The following is a 21,207-nucleotide window of genomic DNA, read 5'->3' as shown; positions in this document are numbered from 1 at the left end:
ACCCTCGACTGCTTTCCCAGGTCACAAGCAGGGAGCTGGATAAGAAGCGGGGCTACTGGGATTAGAACCAGCTCTCATTTGGTATCCCGGCGTGTGCAAGGTGAGGACTTTAGCCACTAGGCGACTGCACTGGGCCCCCTACTGCAATTCGAATTGGTTCAGAACATCTCACATCACTGTTATGGCTTCTTAAGATATAAATGACTACATATGAGCTTGAAGTTCAAGTGAATTTCACAGCATAAATTCTAACAGACAGAAGCCTATCTCTCCTAGTGGAAGCTTTCAACAATGAGAGGCACCGAAACAGGGCCCATGTCAGAAACCCAAGAGGAAAACATCCAGTGTCTCCTCCTTTACATAATGAAATTCACAAAGAGATTGAATTATAATTCTTTTTCCATTGCTTGTTGACAAATCTATTTAACATTTTGCAGTAACAGAATGTGCATACAGCATGTCATGCCATCAATAGTATTATGAAGCTGGCAAAACTCAATTATGTAAGTTTGACATTTACAAGAGATAGGCTAGGCTACTCATTAAACATGTCTAGAAAGTCAAGTACTTTATTACAAACTTCTGAAGTGTTCACACTATCTGCTGGATATTAAGTCAGGAAGTCTGCCGATAATAAATAAGAAGTAATTACTTTCTACATGTAAAGCACCTATAAGCCGACTCTGCTTTGATTTGGATAATAAACAGTCTACCCTCTTACGTATTTCCTTCCTTTCAAACGTTCTTCCTCAGCTTTGTAATTTTTACTTATTACTCTCTAATTGCTATCATAAACACATTACGTAAGAAGGAAATGAATAGGAATTCATCTTACCTTATAAACTTACTTGGAACAAATGTACACCAATATTGTTTCACATGGAAATTAAATGCAAAGGTGGTAAGTGGAACACTGAATGTGGCTCACCTATTTTATTCAGTGCTGCTCTGACAAGCACATGCTATGTTAGCTATAGTCTGGGTGTGTCTTTGGAACGCAAAACAAGTTGTTTAATCTAAATTTCCCCTTATAATTATCAGACTTAGGAACTGAGTTAATCTGCCCTACCAAAATCTTTAAGTTGTCAGAAAAATAAAATGACAAAAGATGTCAAAATTCAGTTAACAAAAAAAGGCTGAATAAAGAACCCAGAAAACCTTTGTAATCACACACTCTTATACAATATTTTAAAATAAAATAGGTCCCTGGAGAACTGCCTAGGTCGCCGTGAACCTGGGCAAGTGTTACACTGCAGGGAGTAAAGCAGCCAATAGCTGGTGGGCACTCTGGGTCTGGTCAATGGCAAATCTATCCTAACTATATGAGTAAGCCAGCAGAGTTGCTTATTCTTTTTTGTTTCTTTGTTTCCTTTGCTGAAGTAACTGGGGAAGACAGGGACATGCCACCCTGGCCCCCAGGTGGCAGTGCTGTAAACGGTCCCGAGAAGGGGTCTGGAGACTTATTGGAGTTGCAGTAGCTGTGGGCACGTTTGACAGGGAAGGAATGACTTCTGGAATCTTTCACAGGCTGGCCCACTGCACTCACAGGTAAACAAAGCAGCGGAGATGAAGTGGTTTAGAGGGGGGACAGCTTAGGACACATCTGGGTCAGGCCAAGGCACAGCCCACATGGGAGACTTGCAGGGTTAAACAGCATTACCTGTCATCCAGTAGCACTCACAAAGTTGGTGCTGGAAAGCATACCTGGCTGGGTTATGCCACAGTGTTGGAACAGCGGGGTGAGCCATGTCAGGTGGCCCAGAGAACCCACCAGAAGGCAAGAGAACCAGATTGGGGGGCAGATTCTGCAGAATTGTGGGCTTGCCTCTGTGGGACTGCAGCACTCTGGTTTATACAGATAGCCGGGGGCAGTTAACTCTTTTTTGAAGACTTTCGTCTATTCCTCAGCAAAAATTTCTCTTATCAAAATTACTAATAGCCTACATCCAAATCTTAGTCCTCATCTTAAGCCTTAGTAATATTCATTCTACTCACACCCTACCTTAATATATTATCCCTCACTGGACTTTACAAATGAATAGAATCATATGGTTTTTCTTTTATCTTCTTTACAATTTACTCCTCCTTTCTCAGACTTCTTGCCATTGGGCTCATTCTTAGCATTCTTCATTATGTTCAATCTCACACCAATTAATGTCATCCAGTCTCATGACTTTAAATAACAAATAACGGAGTGGCTGTTTCACCTAGCATTTCACATTCCAGCTGAGATATCCACCTCCTTTGACCAGAGTGTCTGAGTTCAACCCCTGGATCCAAATCCAGATTCCAGTTTCTAGCTAATGCAGACCCTGGAAGGCAGCCGGTGATGCTCAAGTTGTTGCGTCTCTGCCACCCATACGGGATTCCTGGAAAATTGACTTCCTAGTTACTGCCTAGCCATGTTCCAGCCTCAGCCACCAAGCGATTGGGGCATGAAGGACAGATGTCAAGGCTCTGTTTCTTTCTCTCTCTCCACCCTCTCTCAGAATAACAACAACTTCCAGATCCATAGTTCTACTCCACACTTCTTGCTAAAACTTCAGACCTAGAGATCTAAGTGTAAACTACTGGCTAAAAATTTATTTGCAAACTCCAAATCAACACATACATGGCTTTGCAGGTCACTTAAGAGACAGCACACCATATATATATAATGATAGAAGATCTCACTGAGAAACAGGATCCCAGCTGAGGCAGAATAACTTATGCTTGCCTTTTTGTTTCAGTTTTCACATTCTAAGCAACTGTCCTTTTCCAGTCATTTTAGTGCCAATTTTTTTTTCACATTTTACTGCTTTTTCTTAGTGATTTTGCTTCTAAAATGGCAGCCAGGAATAGTGTTGAAATGTTGTCCAGTGTTATCCTATGCTCAGAAAGGCTATGAATAAGCCTTCTGGGGAATGTACATGTTAGATAAGCCTTGTTCAGTTTCTGAGTTATAGCACTATTGCTGAGGAGTTCACTAAAGTGTCTATAAATAGAAACACACATAAAAGAGTTATGTGCATCAGATGTGGGGAGCATAACCTTGTAAGAATTAGAACCAGCAATTTAGATCTTACAGTGTTCACAGTCCATGAGTAATAGGAATCAATTCTAAATCCATAATCTCATCACTTTTCCTGCTTCCCCAGGTCCAGCAGTGACACCTGCTTGGATCACAACAGCCTGGAAGTAACTGGCCTCTTACTTCCATCATTTCCCCATTCTCCCTCCAGGTCCTGTGTACAGGTAGCAAGAGCCAACTACCTGAGCCATCAATGCTGTCTCCAAGGATCTGCACAAGCTACAGTGAGACCCAGGAATCCAAGACAGGTAAGCTCACGTGAAATGCAGAACTCCTAACAGCTAGGCTCAACTCCCAATCCTCATCTATTTACTTTATTCAATAGACATTCCCTGCTCTAAAACAAAAGCCTCATGGAAGCAGAGATTTTTGTTTTCTTACGTACAACATCCCTGATTCAAAAAACAGTACATACCACATATCCAGAACTAAATAAAAAAGCTCTTAAATATATTAACTGAACTAGTTCTTACTTGGAAAATTTTTAGACTTTTTTAAAATTAACAGTCACGAAAAGAATATAATTTGGTCTTTTGTTTAGATCATGCTGTTTATATCATATTACCTTCAGATGAAACTAAGTTTAATACTAACATTGCCAAAGAGCTCACGTGTAAAATACAGGGGGAAAAAATCAGCAACAGTATACAATTTCTCTTGTATTTGTGTGCAGAACTCTGATTATTAGCAATACTAAGCAAAGTAGGGATAAATAAAATTATTATGCTTTCACTTTAAGAACTTATATAAAGGATATAAATGAATCATTTAGAGTATTTCATTCCACATATTTCAACATCTAATGAGAATATTTTCACTGTCACTCCAATTTCTGCACAGCTTTAAGCCAATGCAAACTGGATTAATAACTGAGAGTGTCATGACTCTTAACGACCTTGTAAAGTTCTCATCACATTAAGCTCCCTGCAGTGAAAAGCAATCATGTCATCAGCAAGCTGTGATACATCATGTACGAATGAGTAGAATCAAAAGATGAGAAAAACCTCTTACTTTCAGGTCATTTTAATAAAACTGATAACTAGCAGTCGTAGATTTTAACTCTACTTCGACCTTTGGAAACTACCATATCCGAAATGGATTTCTTCCAAATGAATTTGGATTTTAGAATATATTTAAATAACCTCTATAATATAATTCATACATGACTATGATGTTTAAATATCTGGACTACATGGAGATTATTAAATAAGGACATAAGTAAGGCCTCCAACTGTGACACCAACATACCATCTGCATGCAGGCTCATGTTCCAGCTACTCCACTTAAAAAAAAAAGATTCATATATTTCACTTGAAAATTAGAGATACAGAGAAAGGGAAGGCTTCCATCTGCTGATTCACTCCCCAAATTGCTGTAACAGCCAGAGCTGGGCCCAGTCCAAAGCTGGAAGCCAGGAGGTTTTCTGGCTATCCCACATGTCTACGGGGACCTACAGCCAGCCTCCACTGCTCTCCCTCATTATTAGCAGGGAGTGGGATCCGAGGTGGAACAGCCTCCAGGACTAGAATCAGCCCATATAGGAGACTGGAGCTGCAGGCAGAGGATTAGCCAGTATGCTACTATGCCAGCTCCTACCATGCTCCACTTCTAATCTAGCTCCTGCTAATGGCCTGACAGAAGAAACAAAAGATGGTCCAAGTATTTGGGCCCCTGCCATTCCTGTGAGAGACGCACCTCAAGCTGCTGCTGGAACATTCAGCCTGGCCCTGTTCTGGCCATTAAGCCCTGTGGGGAGTGAACTAGTGGGTTTGAAGCGTACTCTCTCTCTCTCTCTTTCCGATAAATATTTTAAAAAGAAAGGGCAATTGGCATAATTGGTGAATTCAAATAGAGGAAATCAACTAAAAGAGCTGTTAAAAAAGTCGTGTTCTTTTCTTTAAATTTGGATTTACTTAAACATAAATTTAACCATCTGTCTCAAGGCTGGACTCATTTCAAGCTGGTTTTCATAATTAAAATACTCTAAAAAGACAACTCCAAGATTCTAGTCAATTTTAATCGGCTGTAAAATATCACATTACTGTTCATAATGCATGAAGAGGCAATTTAAGAAAATCTACTTCTCAATTACAGAAAAATTTACTTTTGAATGAGACTTAAAGCTACTCCCCACAGTTCTAGCAGTAGGTACCTTCTCACTTTGCCGGCACAGGGTAAGTGACAGATTGTAAATGATCAATCCCTTAACACTCTTCTCTATTCCTACTACAGAAAGCATAATTAGTGAGGCCATGAGCTTCCCCGCTTCAGTTAGACAAGAGGGACAGCAGAGCTGCTTTCAAGCTTCTCCAGCCAGATTGTTACAGGAACATTTAATTTTGTGTCTTTTTCCCCGAATACTAAATATGTTAACACAGAAGTAGTCAGTCTGATTCTCATGTAAGAGGAGGTCCTATTACTGGTAGGTATTTTTCAGACTTGGTAAATAAAAACCGTAGTGAACTTCTACCACACAAGATCAGGTAGGTAGGCTACCCTGGAATATATGACTAGCAGGAAATTATTTTGCATGTCTTTTCTGATATTTCAATATATCTTCAAGTAAACTGTAAAACTTCATTAAAAAACACATTTAAATTCACCTAATTCAATATCATACGGTTCAGTAAGGTACTGCTTATGTTTTGTAACAGCATGCATAATTCATTCTTTAAATGTATTTCATATTCGAAAAACATGCTTCATGTTGTCTATACCAAGGACTGTTTGCAGGCATGTGATGTAATGAAGACAATGACTGTTTTCTGCAACATGAGCAACTGGGTAAACAGTGACCTCCAATATCTGGAAATTAATACTCGCATAAAACTCCCAGAAGAAATAAAGACAGAGGATTAAGTCTACTAACACTCTTTTCATTATTATTAATAAAGTGTGGCTTCATTAATGTTCTTTATAGAAAGGGGAAAAAACTAATGAAGTCTGGACATGAGTCATATAGACTTAGTTTCAACTTTCTCTAAACTCTCCATCACATACTTAGAAGCTAGTGTATCTCTAACAACCCTGGGGTAGGGGAGGAGCTTACAGGGGGGAAAAAAGTTTCTTGAATGAAAGAAATTTCCAGGGACACTATAACTAACTTCTCAAGCCTGACAAATAACAAAATATTAAAATCAGTATTAGTTTCATAAGATCTACTCTTAAAAACCCAGAAAACAACTGTAATAAGCAAATATACACAGGTACAAGCGTGAGCAATGTGTTGCAGTGGGTTAAACTGCCACCTGCCATAACAGCACTCTACAGGAGCACCGACTAGAGTCCTGGATGCTCCACTTCCAATCCAGACCCCTGTGAATGGCCTGGGAAATGTAGCAGACCCAAGTCCCAAGTGCTTGCTCCCCTGTCACTCACATGAGAAGCCCAGATGAAGCTGTTCACCCCTGGGCATTGCAGCCAAGTAAGCCAGCTAACCAGCAGGTGGAAGGCTCCTCTCTCTCTCTCTCTCTCTTTCTCTCTCTCTCTCTCTCCCTCTCCCCCACCTATGTATGTAACTCCTTCAAATAAATAAATAAATTTTTTAACTAATAAAATACTGCCATTTTCTCAGAAGGAAATAATTATATACCAACTCAAGAAATAGGTAATATAATCCTTAGGATTCACACGAAATTTTTTACTCCACATGGCTAGAAAGACAAAAGCAACATAAATACTTAAATAACTTAAAATTACTTGTACACATTGGTGAACCTAAACTTCCAGAATCCTTTGAAAAAAGTAGGCACTGTAAGAGAATTATCTAATTACAGTAAACAGAGTATTGAGTTCATTCAGAAAAGAAGCTTTAATGGAAAATCTCAGAATTCTCTACATTACAGAACACACACATGGAAAGTTTTTATGGGTAAAATTAAACCTAACTATAAGTTCAATCAGAACTCAACCTGCAGCAGAAAAGTAAAATGTTATTTTCTGTTGTTTTCTTAGACCATAAACAGAGAGGTGAATCAGAAATGGAGCAGCTAGGATAAGAATTAGCACCCATAAGGCATGCCAATGCCACAGGCAGAGGCTTAGCCTACTATGCCAAGGCTCCGGCCCATATAATTAAAGCAAATCTTTAAAAAATGAAGATATGTCAATTAAAAGTGGTTTACTGACGTTGATCATACTGTGGTTCAAAAGTCAAAAAGTCAGGCACAAAAGTCAAAAACCAAATTTTGACATTTCATTTAGAAGTTTTGTCTAAACACTACACTAATCTCTACTGAAAGTTAACATTAAAACGTTTAAGGACAAAATTAATGAAACACTTTATACAAGCTATAACCATAAATCTCTACTTAAAATATAAATAATCTGACTTTATTTCCATTTGCTTATAAGATTTCTCAAGAAACACACAGAACAACAAATACAGATAAAATTAAGGTAAAGACAAAATGACACCATAAAGTAATCTTATCTTTCTAATGCTTCTTAATACCACAGGTAAAAAGATTTAAAAGCCCTCTAAATAAATACCCCTTATTTTTCTTATTTAGTGCTCTCTAATAAATCACGCTATAGAAAATATCTTCAGCATTTTCTTATATTCTATTACAAATGTTGCATAAATTCACTTGATATATACCACTCAAAAATATTCCCAATCATTCACACACAAAAAAAATAACTATGAGTTTGACCATTAGTCTATTTAGTTCATTTTACGTTACTTGTTCTAAATGGAATCATTCCACTACTTATAAAATAACTTTCAAATTGTGAGAATAAAAATCTCTAAAGAAAACATTTTTCATAATTTTCCCATACCTTTAGCTAAAGCTTCTTTATATTTTTCTTTGGCAGAGTTCATTTCTTTAATTAATTGTCTATAGCTGGATTTTAATTTCTCCAATTCTGTTTTTGTAACCTATCAAAGAAACAAGATGAACAAAACTTCTTACATGTTTACATTGGTCAAGAGCTTAAATTTGAAAGAACTGATTTGTATTTTACTATTTATAGGTTACTGTTGCTCTTTAACATAAAATAACAAACAACAGATTCAAAAATTAGTTTAACAAAATATGAAAACATAAGCTTCTTGTAAAGGGCAAATAAAAAATAATGCTAGTATCTAAAATTAAAAGATAAATTAATTTGCAATGTATGTAAACATTTTCTATACTTAGAAAAAAATGTGAATGGGAGAATACAGTGACGTGGGTGCTCTGTTACATCATCTACTTAATAATTTTCCACAATAAAAATACTTTCAAAGAGTTATCCACAGACTCTGAATATAAAGATAAGTTAGGAAGACCTTAACTAAGTTGCTTTGTATATATTTTGCCTTTCAATTATTTATACTATGACATGTTACATATTTGAAATGGTAGAGATATTTCACTAAAGATAAAAGTTCTGCACAATCACAGCATGATTTCACTGCTTAAGTGGCAACATCTTTCTTTCTTCTAAGATTTATTTTATTTCTATCACACAGTCAGATACACAGAGAGACAGAGAGGAGGAGAGGAAGATCCTCCATCCAATGATTCACTCCCCAAGTGGCTGCAATGGCCGGTGCTGCACCAATCCAAAGCCAGGATCCAGGAACTTCTTCCAGGTCTCCCACACAGGTACAGGGTCTCAAGGTTCTGACTGTTCTCAACTGCTTTTCCAGGCCACAAGCAGGGAGCTGGATGGGAAGTGGGGCCACCGGGATTAGAACTGGTGCCCATACGGGATCCTGACGCGTTCAAGGTGAGGACTTTAGCTGCTAGGTCACCTCACCGGACCTAACATCTTCTTTCATAGATTTATGCAAATTCACAATGTATCACAGAGTGAACAATGTTTTATATCCAATAAAATACAATAGCATTTATTAGAGACACAACTGATTTTTTGTAGAAAATGAAGAAATATTGTAGCGAGTTCAAGAATCAGTCAACTTCCATACAGAGAGACACACCTTGATCATGTCTGCCTCCATCTGCTGATGAACGCCCAGGTAACTCTTCTTTACCTGCTGCTTGTCCTTGATCATCATGGTGAGTCTGTGTAAGGGCCCCGAGTTCAGGTCCTCCGCATGTGTCTTCATTATCCTGCTAAGCTGTTCTGTGTGATGAATCATAAGTAGCCAAGACTTCAAAGAAAATACAGAGAGTTAAAGTTTGTAGCAGATATCAGTTGTACATTAAGTTTTCAAAAAACTTACACAATTGGTCAACTCAACTTTGATGATGGGACCAGAAATGTGCAAAAGGAAATGGATGATCTCTCCAAAAAGTAACAGGAGAGACTGGATAATCACATGCAAAAGATACAAATCGGACCCGTAAACAAATCACAGAAATGCACTCAAAATAGATTAAAGTCCTAAATGTAAGATCCAAATCTCTAACAATCCTAAAAGAAAACACAGGGGGAAAGTTCCTCGACAGCGAACTTGGCATGATTTTACAGATAGGCAACAAAAAGCAAAGGCAATAAAAACAAAAACAAATAAATGAGGTTATAGCAAACCAAAAAGCCACGTAACTGAGGAAAGAACAACATAAAAAGGCAATCTACAGTATGAGATCAAATGTTTGCAAACTATCAATTTGATTAAGAGCTCATACAACCTCACAACACAAAAACAAACAGCTCAATTTTAAAGTGTGCCAAGATAGATATTTTTTCAGAGAATATATACAAATGACCAACAAGTCCTAAGACATGTCGTGTAACATCGCTAACCAAAAAGTAAACGCACATCAAACCTACAGTAAGATATAATATAGCTGTTAGAATGCCGATTGTCAAAAAGACAAGTGACAGCAAATATTGCCAAGAAGTAGGGAAGCGAGAAACACAGACTATTAGCAGAACTGTAATAGAGGATAGCCATTATGGAAAATAGCATGAAGGATCATTAATGAATAAAAACAGAAGCTGCCCTACGATCTAGTAATTCCTCTTCTGGGTATATATATTCAAAGGAAATGAAATCAATGTCAAAAACATCTGTAATCTCATGTTCATTGCAGCATTGTTTGCAAAGGTCATGAAATGAAAACCAAGTATCCATCACTGATAAAAAGAAATTGTGATACGCAATCAAATGTTCTTTAGCCAGAATCTTGCTTTTTTAAAAAAAAAAAAACTTGGGTAAATCTAGACATCATTAACCTAAGTGGAAAAGTCAGGTTCAGAAAATCAGTATTGCATACATTACTTATATGTGGAATCTGTAAAAGTCAAAACTCATAGAGGATGAGCATCGATTGTCAAGGATTGGGGGATGAAGAAAATGGCAGAAGGTCAGTGAAAAGAACTAGAGTTCAGTTACACAGAATGAATAACTTCTGGAGATCTAGTGTACAGCTTGGTAACTATAGATCATCATCATCTATACTCAAAATCTGTAAGAGGAGATGTTAGGTATTCCTATCGAAAACTGGTAACTGGAAAACCAAGAGGTGATAGCTTGATATGACAATCATTTCAATGTTCATGTATATCAAAGCATTAAGTAGTACACTGAAAATATGCAAAAAAATCTTGGTTAAAAATTATAATTGAGGGCCCGGCGGCGTGGCTTAGCAGCTAAAGTCCTCACCTTGAAAGCCCCGGGATCCCATATGGGCGCTGGTTCTAATCCCGGCAGCTCCACTTCCCATCCAGCTCCCTGCTTGTGGCCTGGGAAAGCAGTCCAGGACGGCCCAAAGCTTTGGGACCCTGCACCCGTGTGGGAGACCTGGAAGAGGTTCCAGGTTCCCGGCTTTGGATCGGCGCAGTACCGGCCATTGCGCTCACTTGGGGAGTGAATCATCGGACAGAAGATCTTCCTGTCTCTCCTCTCTGTATATCTGACTGTGCAATAAAAATAAATAAATATTTTAAAAAAATAATTGAAAGAGTAAAAATTGAAAAAGAATGCATATACGATTGGAATCCTCTATGGAGACAGAGACAGGAAAAGCATCTGAATTTTTCCAAAACATGACAAAAATTAAAAAACCACACATCCAATAAGCTCAGGGAATCCATGGACAACAAACATGGGGGAAAAAACACACCATCAGTGCCACACCTAGCATAGTGACTCTCAGACACCTTATTATGAGCATATAATGATTTCCACACGTTAGTTATACGCATGAAACCCCATCAATTCTATAACTCAATGTGAAGATCATGTTCCTTAAGGACTTACTGTGGCATGTAAATGTTCTTTCTTCTTGTGCATTTAGCCTCACAGTTTAACTGCTCAGAACAGATATTACACTTGCTCTTAGCCAGTTCCCAGCTTTTTATGTCTATATTAAGGTGAGGAAAGAACCACCACACTTTTCTGATAACACTGGTTAAAAGCTAAAAGTCTAGAAGCTAGCATTGAAATGAACATCTTCACAGTCTCTTCACAATTTGTTTCTCTACTTAGTGACCTCTTTTGTACCCAACACATAAACACTCTATAACTCATGGTCAGAAAATATTCCTTTGCTAGTTCCATTCTAGTGGATCCTGATAATACAGTAGTAGCCTATGTGGATACTTTAAGAAAATGATGAATTACAATTGGGATTCCAGGATATGTTTATCACATTCTCTCTGCTTTCTAAAAGACACTCCTGCTGTCCACTCTGCTACACCCTGTTCCATCTGCATGTCCTGGAGAAGTTCCTCTATTATAATCTATTCCTTGCTTCTTCACATTTCCCTTGATTGGGGAGGGAGGGAAGGAGAGAGGGAGGGAGAGAGAGAAGGAGGGAGGGAGGGAAGGAAGGCAGGAAGGAAGGCAGGAAGGGAGGCAGGAAGGGAGGCAGGAAGGGAGGGAGGGAGGGAAAGCCTTCCATCTCTCCATACCCAACCTAACCAATCCTTCCATCTACTATCCTGTATCATTTTGTAAACCCCTCAAAAAGACTTTTTGGGAAATAAATATGGCATCTACTTCAAGAAACAGAAGTAAGACTAGACACTTAGAGCTCCCCACAACTTTGAACTTTTAGGAAGTAAACGCTATTTTTTTTTTCTTTCAGCAGAACCAAGAGTTAGTGCCATCTATCACCCTGCATTTAAAAGAAGAAAAAACAAACACTGTTGTGGTGGAAGAGGGAATGCAAGCAATTTGACACAGCAAGTTAAGCCAAGGCTTCTGACACCTGCATGCCTTCTCAAAGTTCCTGGAACTCAGTGCCTTATTCCCTTCTGCTGCAGCTTCCTGCTAATGCATCCGGAAGGCAGGAGGAAACGGCTCCCATTACATGGGAGATCTGGATGAGTTCTCAGCTCGTGGTTCTTAGCTCCTGGATGCAGGCTTTGGCCTAACCCAGCTCCAGGTCTTATAGGCATTAGGGAAGTGAATCAGAGAACAGAAGATTGATTCTCTCTCTGTCTCTCTCTTTCTCTCTCTCTCTCACAGCAAACACACACACACTCAGAGAATAGATTTTTGTCTCTTTTCTCTCTCGCTCTCTCACTTTCCCTCCAAAATTCCTTCCATCTCACTCATTTTCTTTCTTAATAAGAAGGTAAACCTAAACTCTGCACTCAATTTAAGAAAAATGGAAAACTACAGACAGGGACAGAGTGAATATCCCTTGGAAAAGCTGTTAGGAGGTTTTAAATAAAGTTAAGTTCTTACGGTTGTTTCGCGCAGCTAATTTCCCGCAGCCAAGTCCTCTTTGCAGGATTAGTTTACCACGAGCCGAAATACCAGACACAAGAAGGTATTAGGAGGTCCTTTATTGCAACAGGGTAGGAATGGGTGCGGGGTGGAGGGGAAGAAAGCTAGAAGGGACATGTCTCCGGCTACGGTGGCAGGATGGGGGCTGCCAGGGCAGGGGAAGGGGGCAAGATGAAGGAAGGGGGAGGGCCAGGTAAAGAGGGAAGGGAAGAAGAGAAAGAGAAAGAGGAATGGGGCACAGGTGGAGGCTCATTTATACAACCAGGTGGGCCTGGAAGGTGTGTGGGCTTGGGGAATTGGTTCGAAGAGGGGCTGTGGGCGGGTCTCAATCAACTGGTAACTGAGATTATCTGAGCCATAGGTAGGTGGGTGGGGCCTGGGGGAGGGGCTGCAGGCGACTGGGGGATGGGATTCTCGGGTAAGAGGCCATAAGGTTACATCTCATTGGTGAATAACCAGAAAGGTGCAAATTTTGCAACCCGTGGGAAAGGGGGAGCAGGAAGTGGCTCAGGGTCCAAGACGGGATCACTCCTCACAAAAGCAAAGCATGTCTTTTGTTGCTTTTACCTTCGAGCTAACAGATGCACGTAAGGTGAGCCAATATTCCAATAATCAGGGAGTAATTTAAGTAGCCTGAGCTCTTTGTACCAAAAAGCATTTATTCTGGGACACTGAGTCAAACAACAGGCTACTAGCGGAGCTATAATTACAGTAAAACATTGAAAATAATCAACAAAATGACTCAAGCTTGAAAGATACCTAAATAATAGCTGTCAAAAATAGCTTTTCCCGCAGACTGTATCCTCCAACGACTTTCTTTCCTAATTCTTGCTTGATTTTTTTTTCTAAATGCAGCATGAAAATTTCATGAAAAATGCGTAGTTGTTGCACAACACAGTAACTCAAACTAAACAGCTCTCCAAACCAGCAGTTTTCATTCTGAGTTTGCCTTTTACATAAGAACATTGGAATTTCAGAATCCTGGTGGAATACAGAAATTCTGAAAAAAAAAAAAACTCAATAAATCTCTAAAACAACATCTCCAAAACGCAACTCAAGTGCAGAAGAAAATCTTAGCTGTCTCCTATTCATTAGAGTCTCCATTTCTGCACTTCGCTTCAGAGCTTGCTGGTATCCCTGCTCAGGGGTTCACAATTCTGGCTGCAATATCAGCAGGAAGTACTTCCAGAAGATGAGATGAATCTACATCCTTCAGCAACCCCTAAGAATAGTGATGAGAAATCTGAGCAGGGAGCAAAACGGGAAAGACAGATCACAAGTTCAGAATCACGAACTGGAAGCTGTGGCTCCCCCACCTTATGCAATACCTTCTGTCTACTTGTCACTCAAATGAGCTCTCCCTCAGGATCTGCTCACCCTCTCCCGGGACTTGGGGCGTGGGAACCATGGAGCCACCACCTTTCCAGGCTCACAAGAAACCAGACAATGGGATCAGGCATTCTCCCTCTCCCTGTGGAAACAAGATGAAAGCATCTCTCTCCATCTTTTTTCCTCCCCGCCCACTCACTCCCTAAATGTGCATGCGTGATTTCCTCACCTTTTAAATAAACTTGACTAAAAAAAAAAAAAAAAATTACAATCCCAAAGAAAATGAACCCAAGAAATTGGGACCACAGTTTCTGACTGTATTGGTTTTGCACAGGGGATAGACATCAATATTTTCTCCACACAATATTTCTCAATATTTTCTCTCCACACAGCTCCAATATACAAGTTCATGTGCCCAAGTATTTATGGCCCAAATAATCACTAGGTATGCAAAGTCCAACAAATTAAGAACCACACAGCTTAGAGGGATGAGAGGCATGACAAAAAATTAAGAAGCATACTTAGGGGTCAAACACAGTAGCCTAGTGGCTAACTCCTCACCTTGCCTACACTGGGATCTTATATGGGTGCCGGTTCATGTCCCAGCTGCTTCACTTCCCTTCCAGCTCCCAATGCTTTGGGCCTGGGAAAGCAGTGAGAACAGCCCAAAGCCTTGACACCCTGCACCCACGTGGGAGACCTGGAAGAAGCTACTGACCCCTGGCCTCAGATCAGCTCAGCTCTGGCCACTGCAGATGCTCGTGGGGTGAACCAGCATAAGGAAGATCTTTCTACCTCTCCTTCTCTGTAAATCTGTCTTTCCTAAATAAATAAATAAATAAACAAACAAATAAATATATCATACTTCAAAAGCCAGAAACTTAAACAAAAAAAGTTGCAGTTTTACAGATATCAAATGGTTGAGAAATAGGAAACCATTATAATAAACACAATGCTTTTCCTTGAAACAACCAAAGTTTGCTTGTCAGAGTAAGTTTCAGAAGGTTTGCAACTTATGGTTTACTGTAAAGTAGCAGAGTTATCTAAAATTGGACAACTTTCAGTTCCATATGTGGAAGGATATGGAGCAAAACCAGTGGTTAAACAAAGGCAGCCAAACATGGAGGCATGAGTCATACATATTCACACACATCTTGGGCCAATAGGGCACAGTTTTGTGTATTCACTTACTACTCCCACCAGTTTCACACATGAACATAATTAATGTTAGGCTCAAACTGCTTCTGAATATGTCAATTGTATTGCAGCGATTCTTATATTAAAACTGAATATCATAGTAGAGCTAACTGCAACCAAACTTGATAATAATTATTTCAAAAATATACAATCAAAATTCTAGCTACAGAGGTGGAAATTACATTTCATGTGCTAATAAGTGACTACAAATAATAAAGCTGGTTCACCCAAAACAAAAAAAAAAAGTCTGTACTTTTTATTTCCATGTACAAATGAAGCACTGCCAAAATTTCAATTCCTTTTGTGTGTAGCAGATAAGCCAGTATCTCTCTCCAAATAAGTAGGCTATCTAAGGATTAGCTGTCTCGCCTAACTACTTCAGAACATAGTTGACTGTACTGGGGCATGTGTAATTTTAGATGAATAAGAAAACAAAGTGAAACATTTGCTCAGCACAGAATAAAACAAGTGCTTTAAATAAAACCGCTATTAAGCATGAAAAAGCTGTTCAATTTCAATCGCGTTTAGAATACTATGAAATAAAACCACAGTAGATGCAACTTGCTGCCCAACAAACAAAGAAGAATTCAGAGGTTTAACAACACACCCTGTTGTCCAGATTAAGTTGAAACAGACATCACTACACGTTTCTAGTGGACATGCAAAGTGGTACGAGAGCCACTGAAGAAATATTTATATTGGCATGGGCCCGGCGGCGTGGCCTAGCGGCTAAAGTCCTCGCCTTGAAAGCCCCGGGATCCCATATGGTCACCGGTTCTAATCCCGGCAGCTCCACTTCCCATCCAGCTCCCTGCTTGTGGCCTGGGAAAGCAGTTGAGGACGGCCCAATGCTTTGGGACACTGCACCCGCGTGGGAGACCCGGAAGAGGTTCCAGGTTCCCGGCTTTGGATCGGCGCGCATCGGCCCGTTGCGGCTCACTTGGGGAGTGAATCATCGGATGGAAGATCTTCCTCTCTGTCTCTCCTCCTCTGTGTATATCTGGCTGTAATAAAATGAATAAATCTTTAAAAAAAAGAAATATTTATATTGGCAAAATATACGAAAAACTACCTGCACATTGACATTTTGATCTGACAAATACCATTTCCAGTAACTTCGCCTGAAAGCTTTCATAATCATAAACAACGGTACTCATTGCAGCATTATTAATAATTGTAAAACACTACGAAACTTAAAATTCCTGTACAAATTCACTGAACACTCAATATACTCCCAGGATAAAGGCTTACTGCAGAATTATTAAAAGTAACATTTATGACATTATTTTGCCTGAAAGTAACGAAAGGCAGGCATTGTGGTATATCAGGCTAAGTTGCATGGGATAAACACATCTCATCTGGAGTACCTTAGATGGAATTCAGATTCCTCCACTTCCATCCCAGCTAGCCAGCTTCCCACCACTGCATCTGAGGAACAGTATATAGCTACTTAAATATTCGATTTCCTAACACTCACATGAGACACCTAGTTGGAATTCGAGACCCAGATGGAGTTCTGGGCTCCTAGTTTCAGTCTTGGCTAGCCCAGGCTGTTACAGGCATTTGGGGATTAAACCAATAGATGAAAGATTTCTCTCTCCCTCTCTCTGCATTGTGTGTGTGTCTGTCTGTTTACATCTGCCTTTCAAATAAATAAATAAACTTTAAAACAAATAATAAAGAGTAAAAAATGATGGAGAAATAAGAATCCAGGGAATTTTAAGCAAAGACAACTCCTAGGTATCTGTCTCCCAATACTTCTTCCAAAGTACTACCAAGAACCTTGCCTGCAGGATTAAGTATCATACACACACTTCAAATAACCTTAAGTAATAAAGAAAAAGTCAGGCAAACATCACAGTACACTGGGTTAAGCAAGCACTTGGGATGCTATACCTCGTATCACAGTGCCAGGACTGTCTATCTCAGCTGTTGACCCAGCCTTCTGCCACCTGCACACTGATAGGCAACGTACAACGGTTCAAGACCTTGATCCCTGCTACCTAAGTAGGAAGCCTGAATGGGGTGGCTGACTCCTGGCTGTGGCGGCACAGCCCTACCTATTCGAGCATTTGGGGAGTGGACCAGTGGATACAGGATGGATGGATGGATCTCTCTCTCTCTCTCTCTCTCTCTCTGTCTCTCTCTCCATTCCTGATTCTTCCCTTCTTCTCCTCCCTCAATCCCTCCTTCCTTCTTCATTCCATCCCTCCCCCTCCCCTTCACTGTGTGTGTGTTGCTCTGCCTTTCAAAGTAACTTAAGGAAAAATTACCAAAGCACAGAATGTTATTTTTCATGTCCATGTTCTAAGTGCACTGAAGTGAAACAACTAAATCAAATAAGTGAGTCTGGATCATTTTCAGATTGAGATAAAAAAAAAAAAAAACCACTGCCAAAGACAGGTATTTTAGGGGAAGAGAGATGGCGGAATAGGGTGAGGACAGGCTTAAACAGATGGAGAATTATTAGCTACGGTGACGTAGAGAGAGAACGGTTCTGGGAAGCAGGAGAGGACAAGCCCATGGCAGGAGAACAGCTGGAGACCCATGGACCCGGGGAAGCAGCAGGACAGCAGAGCAGTGCTGCCGTGCCCAGACACATCAGCAGAAGCGGAGCAGCCAGGGCACAAATTGATGCCCATATAGGATGCCAATGCTGCAAGGCAGAGGATGAGCCAGCTGTGCTACTGCACCAGCCCCCTCCTTCTTCATTATTTAGCCAAGAACTGGTTTAACTAAGGGTGAAGAAAATAATTCAACACTCAGAAAAAAAATCACCCAAATACATTGGAAAGAATACATCCCAGAGCTCACAGGGCTAGAAGTCATGACAGCTACTCTCCTGGGCACATCCCTTTGAGTCCTGATAACGATCTTGCCTTCTTACAGGAGAGACACTCACCTGGGACTCCATAAAAAAGAAGAATCTCCTGTCCAACCTAACAAGTGTGAGAACAACAACAAAAAGGATCAAACTATCACCAGGCGACTTACCCACACCTGGAAACAAGCTCTCAGAAATTATTCAGTGCCTCTTACATGGGTAAAGGCATAAAGCCTAGAACCCAATCAAGGACTACTGGGAACAAAAAATGCAGAACAATGTAATCCAAATTGTTTTTAAAGTGCAACCCAAAATGAGAAGAAAACTTAATCAAACCTTACCCAGAAGGTATTAGAAATGACAGAAAGAGGGAAAGGACTAGCATTGTGGTAGAATGAATGGGTAAAGCCACTGCATGCGACTCTGGCAGCCCACATGGGCTCCAGTTCTAGTCCCAGCTGCTCGACTTACAATCCAGCTCTCTGCTAATGGTCTAAGAATGGCAGCAGAAGATGGCCTGGGTACTCAGGAGCCTGCCGTGCACATGGAAGAACCCAGATGCAGCTTCAGATGGCCTTGTGCTGCAGCCATGTGTAGAGTGAAGAGCTCTCTCTCTCTGCCTGGCCCTCTCTAGAATTCTGACTTTCAAAATAAATGAATCTTAAAAAAAAAGAGAGAGAGAAAACAGGGAAAATAGAAAAAACACTAGACTATGTGCTTTATATAGCTAGGAAACTAGTGCAAACAATAAATACATCAGGGAAACATGCAACAAAGGAAAAAGATTCAAACTGAACAGCTAGAGATAACTGATAATTTTCTCATTTTTAACAAAGGTCCCAATCACTTGGTTTCTACATATAATCACAAATTCCTCCACCTCGAAGTACAGAAGTAGGGCAAAAGAAAGTACTGAGTTTTAGCAGATTTAAAAAAAAGAAAACGATGATATACAGCCATATTTTAAATCTAAATATTGGCAAGACAGAAAGTGAGACCACCTAAAGAGGAATGAGAGAGGAAGGGACATGGGAAGGGGAGGAGTCAGGAGAAAGGTGTCAGAGTTAACCACAGTCACAGGTTCACCAAAGGGAGTCGAAAATAAACAATACACTGACTGAAACGAACCACAAATTAGACATTTCATAAAAATCAAAACTAACAGTACTAAATATGTCGTGCAGCATGATAGAATGGAGTTTAAAAAAATCCATTTAATTTGTTTTAAGATGGACTAATTCATTGATATATCAGTATTTTAACAATGGAAGGACAGCAAATAGGAGTTATGTATTAAAATATTTCAAGCAATTCACTGACAATTTCAGAAAGGTGGATTTTAATTAAAATCGGTACCAAAGGAAATAGCCAGCAGAATTCAAGTGACCAAAAGCAGAAAACAAATGTTAAATATCCATCCTTTCTTACTATGGCTGTCAAGCCAGATAAGTGATTAGAATAAACTGTAGTCTCTCCCCACATCTATTAAATCACAATGTCAGGATGTAAGACCCCCAAAATAATTTTTGAAAACTTTCCCTCTGAAATTCTGATACTCGGAAAGAAGTCTGGAACCACTTCCCTGGAACGTTAATGCGGCTACGCTCACTTGACTGTATGATCTATTTGCTGTCAGTATAATTAGGATATTATAGGAGACAAATGATGAAATTATTCTTCTTACCTTAGATACATTGCTGACATAACTCATTTGGACAGTACTTTCCTTATCGACTTGATTACAAAGGTTCTGTAAAGTAGATGCATATTCTTTATCACTTTTTATTCTCAAAGCCATAAATTTCTTCACTGTTTCCAGTAACCGTAGTTCCCAATCTTGCAATTTTAACACAGCTTCATGTGAATTCTTCAGGTCAGTCCCAAACCCCATGTTTGTAAGGCACTGCTTGTCCTTAATATACAACTGAGCCTTCTAATCAGCACATATCTGTGTAATTAAACAGAAGGAAAAACATCTTAAATCAAAAGGAAGTCAGTCTTCAATATAAAGATACAACTATTTTTTACTGTTCAAATAAATAAATAACTCTTCTTTGAAAAGAAAGAGTTGTTCTATGATGCTGTGGCATAGCAAGCCAAGGTTCTGGTAAAGAATTCAACTTGGAATATATAAAGAACTCTTACAAATCATAATGAAAAATAATCAAATTAAAATGACAAAAGGCATAAACATTTTTCCAAAGACAAATGAATACATAATAAATTAAAAGAAAAGATGTTCAATATCATTAGCCAATAGGAAAATATAATCCCACCCTACAATGAGAACAGGATATCAATAATCAGAAAGAGACCAGTAACAACCAGAGTTGGAGAGACTAAGCAGAGGTTGGGATCCTTTTACTCTAGCAGTAGAAACCAGAAAGTCACAGGGGCCGACACTGTGGTATATGTGGCATGTTACCCAAAGTTTGTCATGCTGCCCTTCCATAAGGGCACTGGTTCAGGACCCCGCTGTTCCACTTCCGGTCCAGTTCCCTGCTAACGCACCTGGAAAGCAGCAGAATATGGCTCAGGTGCTGGAGCCCAGGTGGGCGAGGTGGGCGTCCTGGATGGAGGTCCTGCTCCTGACTTGAGCCTGGCCTAGCCCTGACTGTTGCGGCCATCTACAGAGTGACACAATGAAGACTCTCTCTCTGTAATTCTGACTTCCAAATAAATAAATTTTAGAAAAGAAACATAAAGTCATACAGTCACTGCAGAAAATAGTGTTGACTGTTCCTCAAAAGGTAAAACAGACAGAAAATTGTACTACCAGAAATTCCACTACTAAGGATAGCTCAAGTAAAATCAAGACATTGCTACTCAAAAACTTGGGTTTCAAGCATCATTATGAACAACAATCACCAAGTGGAAATATCAACCATTTCAAATATCAAATAAGAGAAAAAATCCATCAATTGATAAATGAATAAATGAAAGTGTAAACATTCATTAAAAAAAAAGATTGCTATATACAACTGCAAGGAACGAGGTATGCCTTCAAGACAAAACAGTGAGGAACCTTGAAAAACTTCTGGTAAGTGACAGAAACGAGACTTAAAAAAACATATTTTAGGAGTCATTTCTGCAAACTGCCCAAAATAGATACATTTATAGCAAAAAAAAAAAAAAAAAAAAAAAAACAGTAAG

The 21,207-nt window shown here is 39.5% G+C and overlaps 1 protein-coding gene across 5 annotated transcripts in view; it reads right to left on the bottom strand.

The window, feature by feature from the left end:
• Window positions 1–21,207, bottom strand: part of FER (FER tyrosine kinase) — a 254,067-nt gene that overhangs the window by 203,586 nt on the left and 29,274 nt on the right. For all 5 annotated transcript variants that reach the window (XM_058656235.1, XM_058656236.1, XM_058656239.1 and 2 more), the window contains exons 2-4: window positions 19,739–20,002; window positions 9,000–9,173; window positions 7,853–7,952 (exon numbers count right to left, since the gene is read on the bottom strand). In XM_058656235.1, coding sequence (XP_058512218.1) covers window positions 7,853–7,952; window positions 9,000–9,173; window positions 19,739–19,945 — 481 coding nt within the window. In that variant the 5' untranslated portion in view covers window positions 19,946–20,002. The remainder of the gene's footprint in view (window positions 1–7,852; window positions 7,953–8,999; window positions 9,174–19,738; window positions 20,003–21,207) is intronic.

This window comes from Ochotona princeps, chromosome 28 (genome assembly GCF_030435755.1).
Source record: "Ochotona princeps isolate mOchPri1 chromosome 28, mOchPri1.hap1, whole genome shotgun sequence".
Classification (NCBI taxonomy): domain Eukaryota; kingdom Metazoa; phylum Chordata; class Mammalia; order Lagomorpha; family Ochotonidae; genus Ochotona; species Ochotona princeps.
Note: the sequence above shows the minus strand (reverse complement) of the source record. Positions and strands in the feature narration are given on the sequence as shown.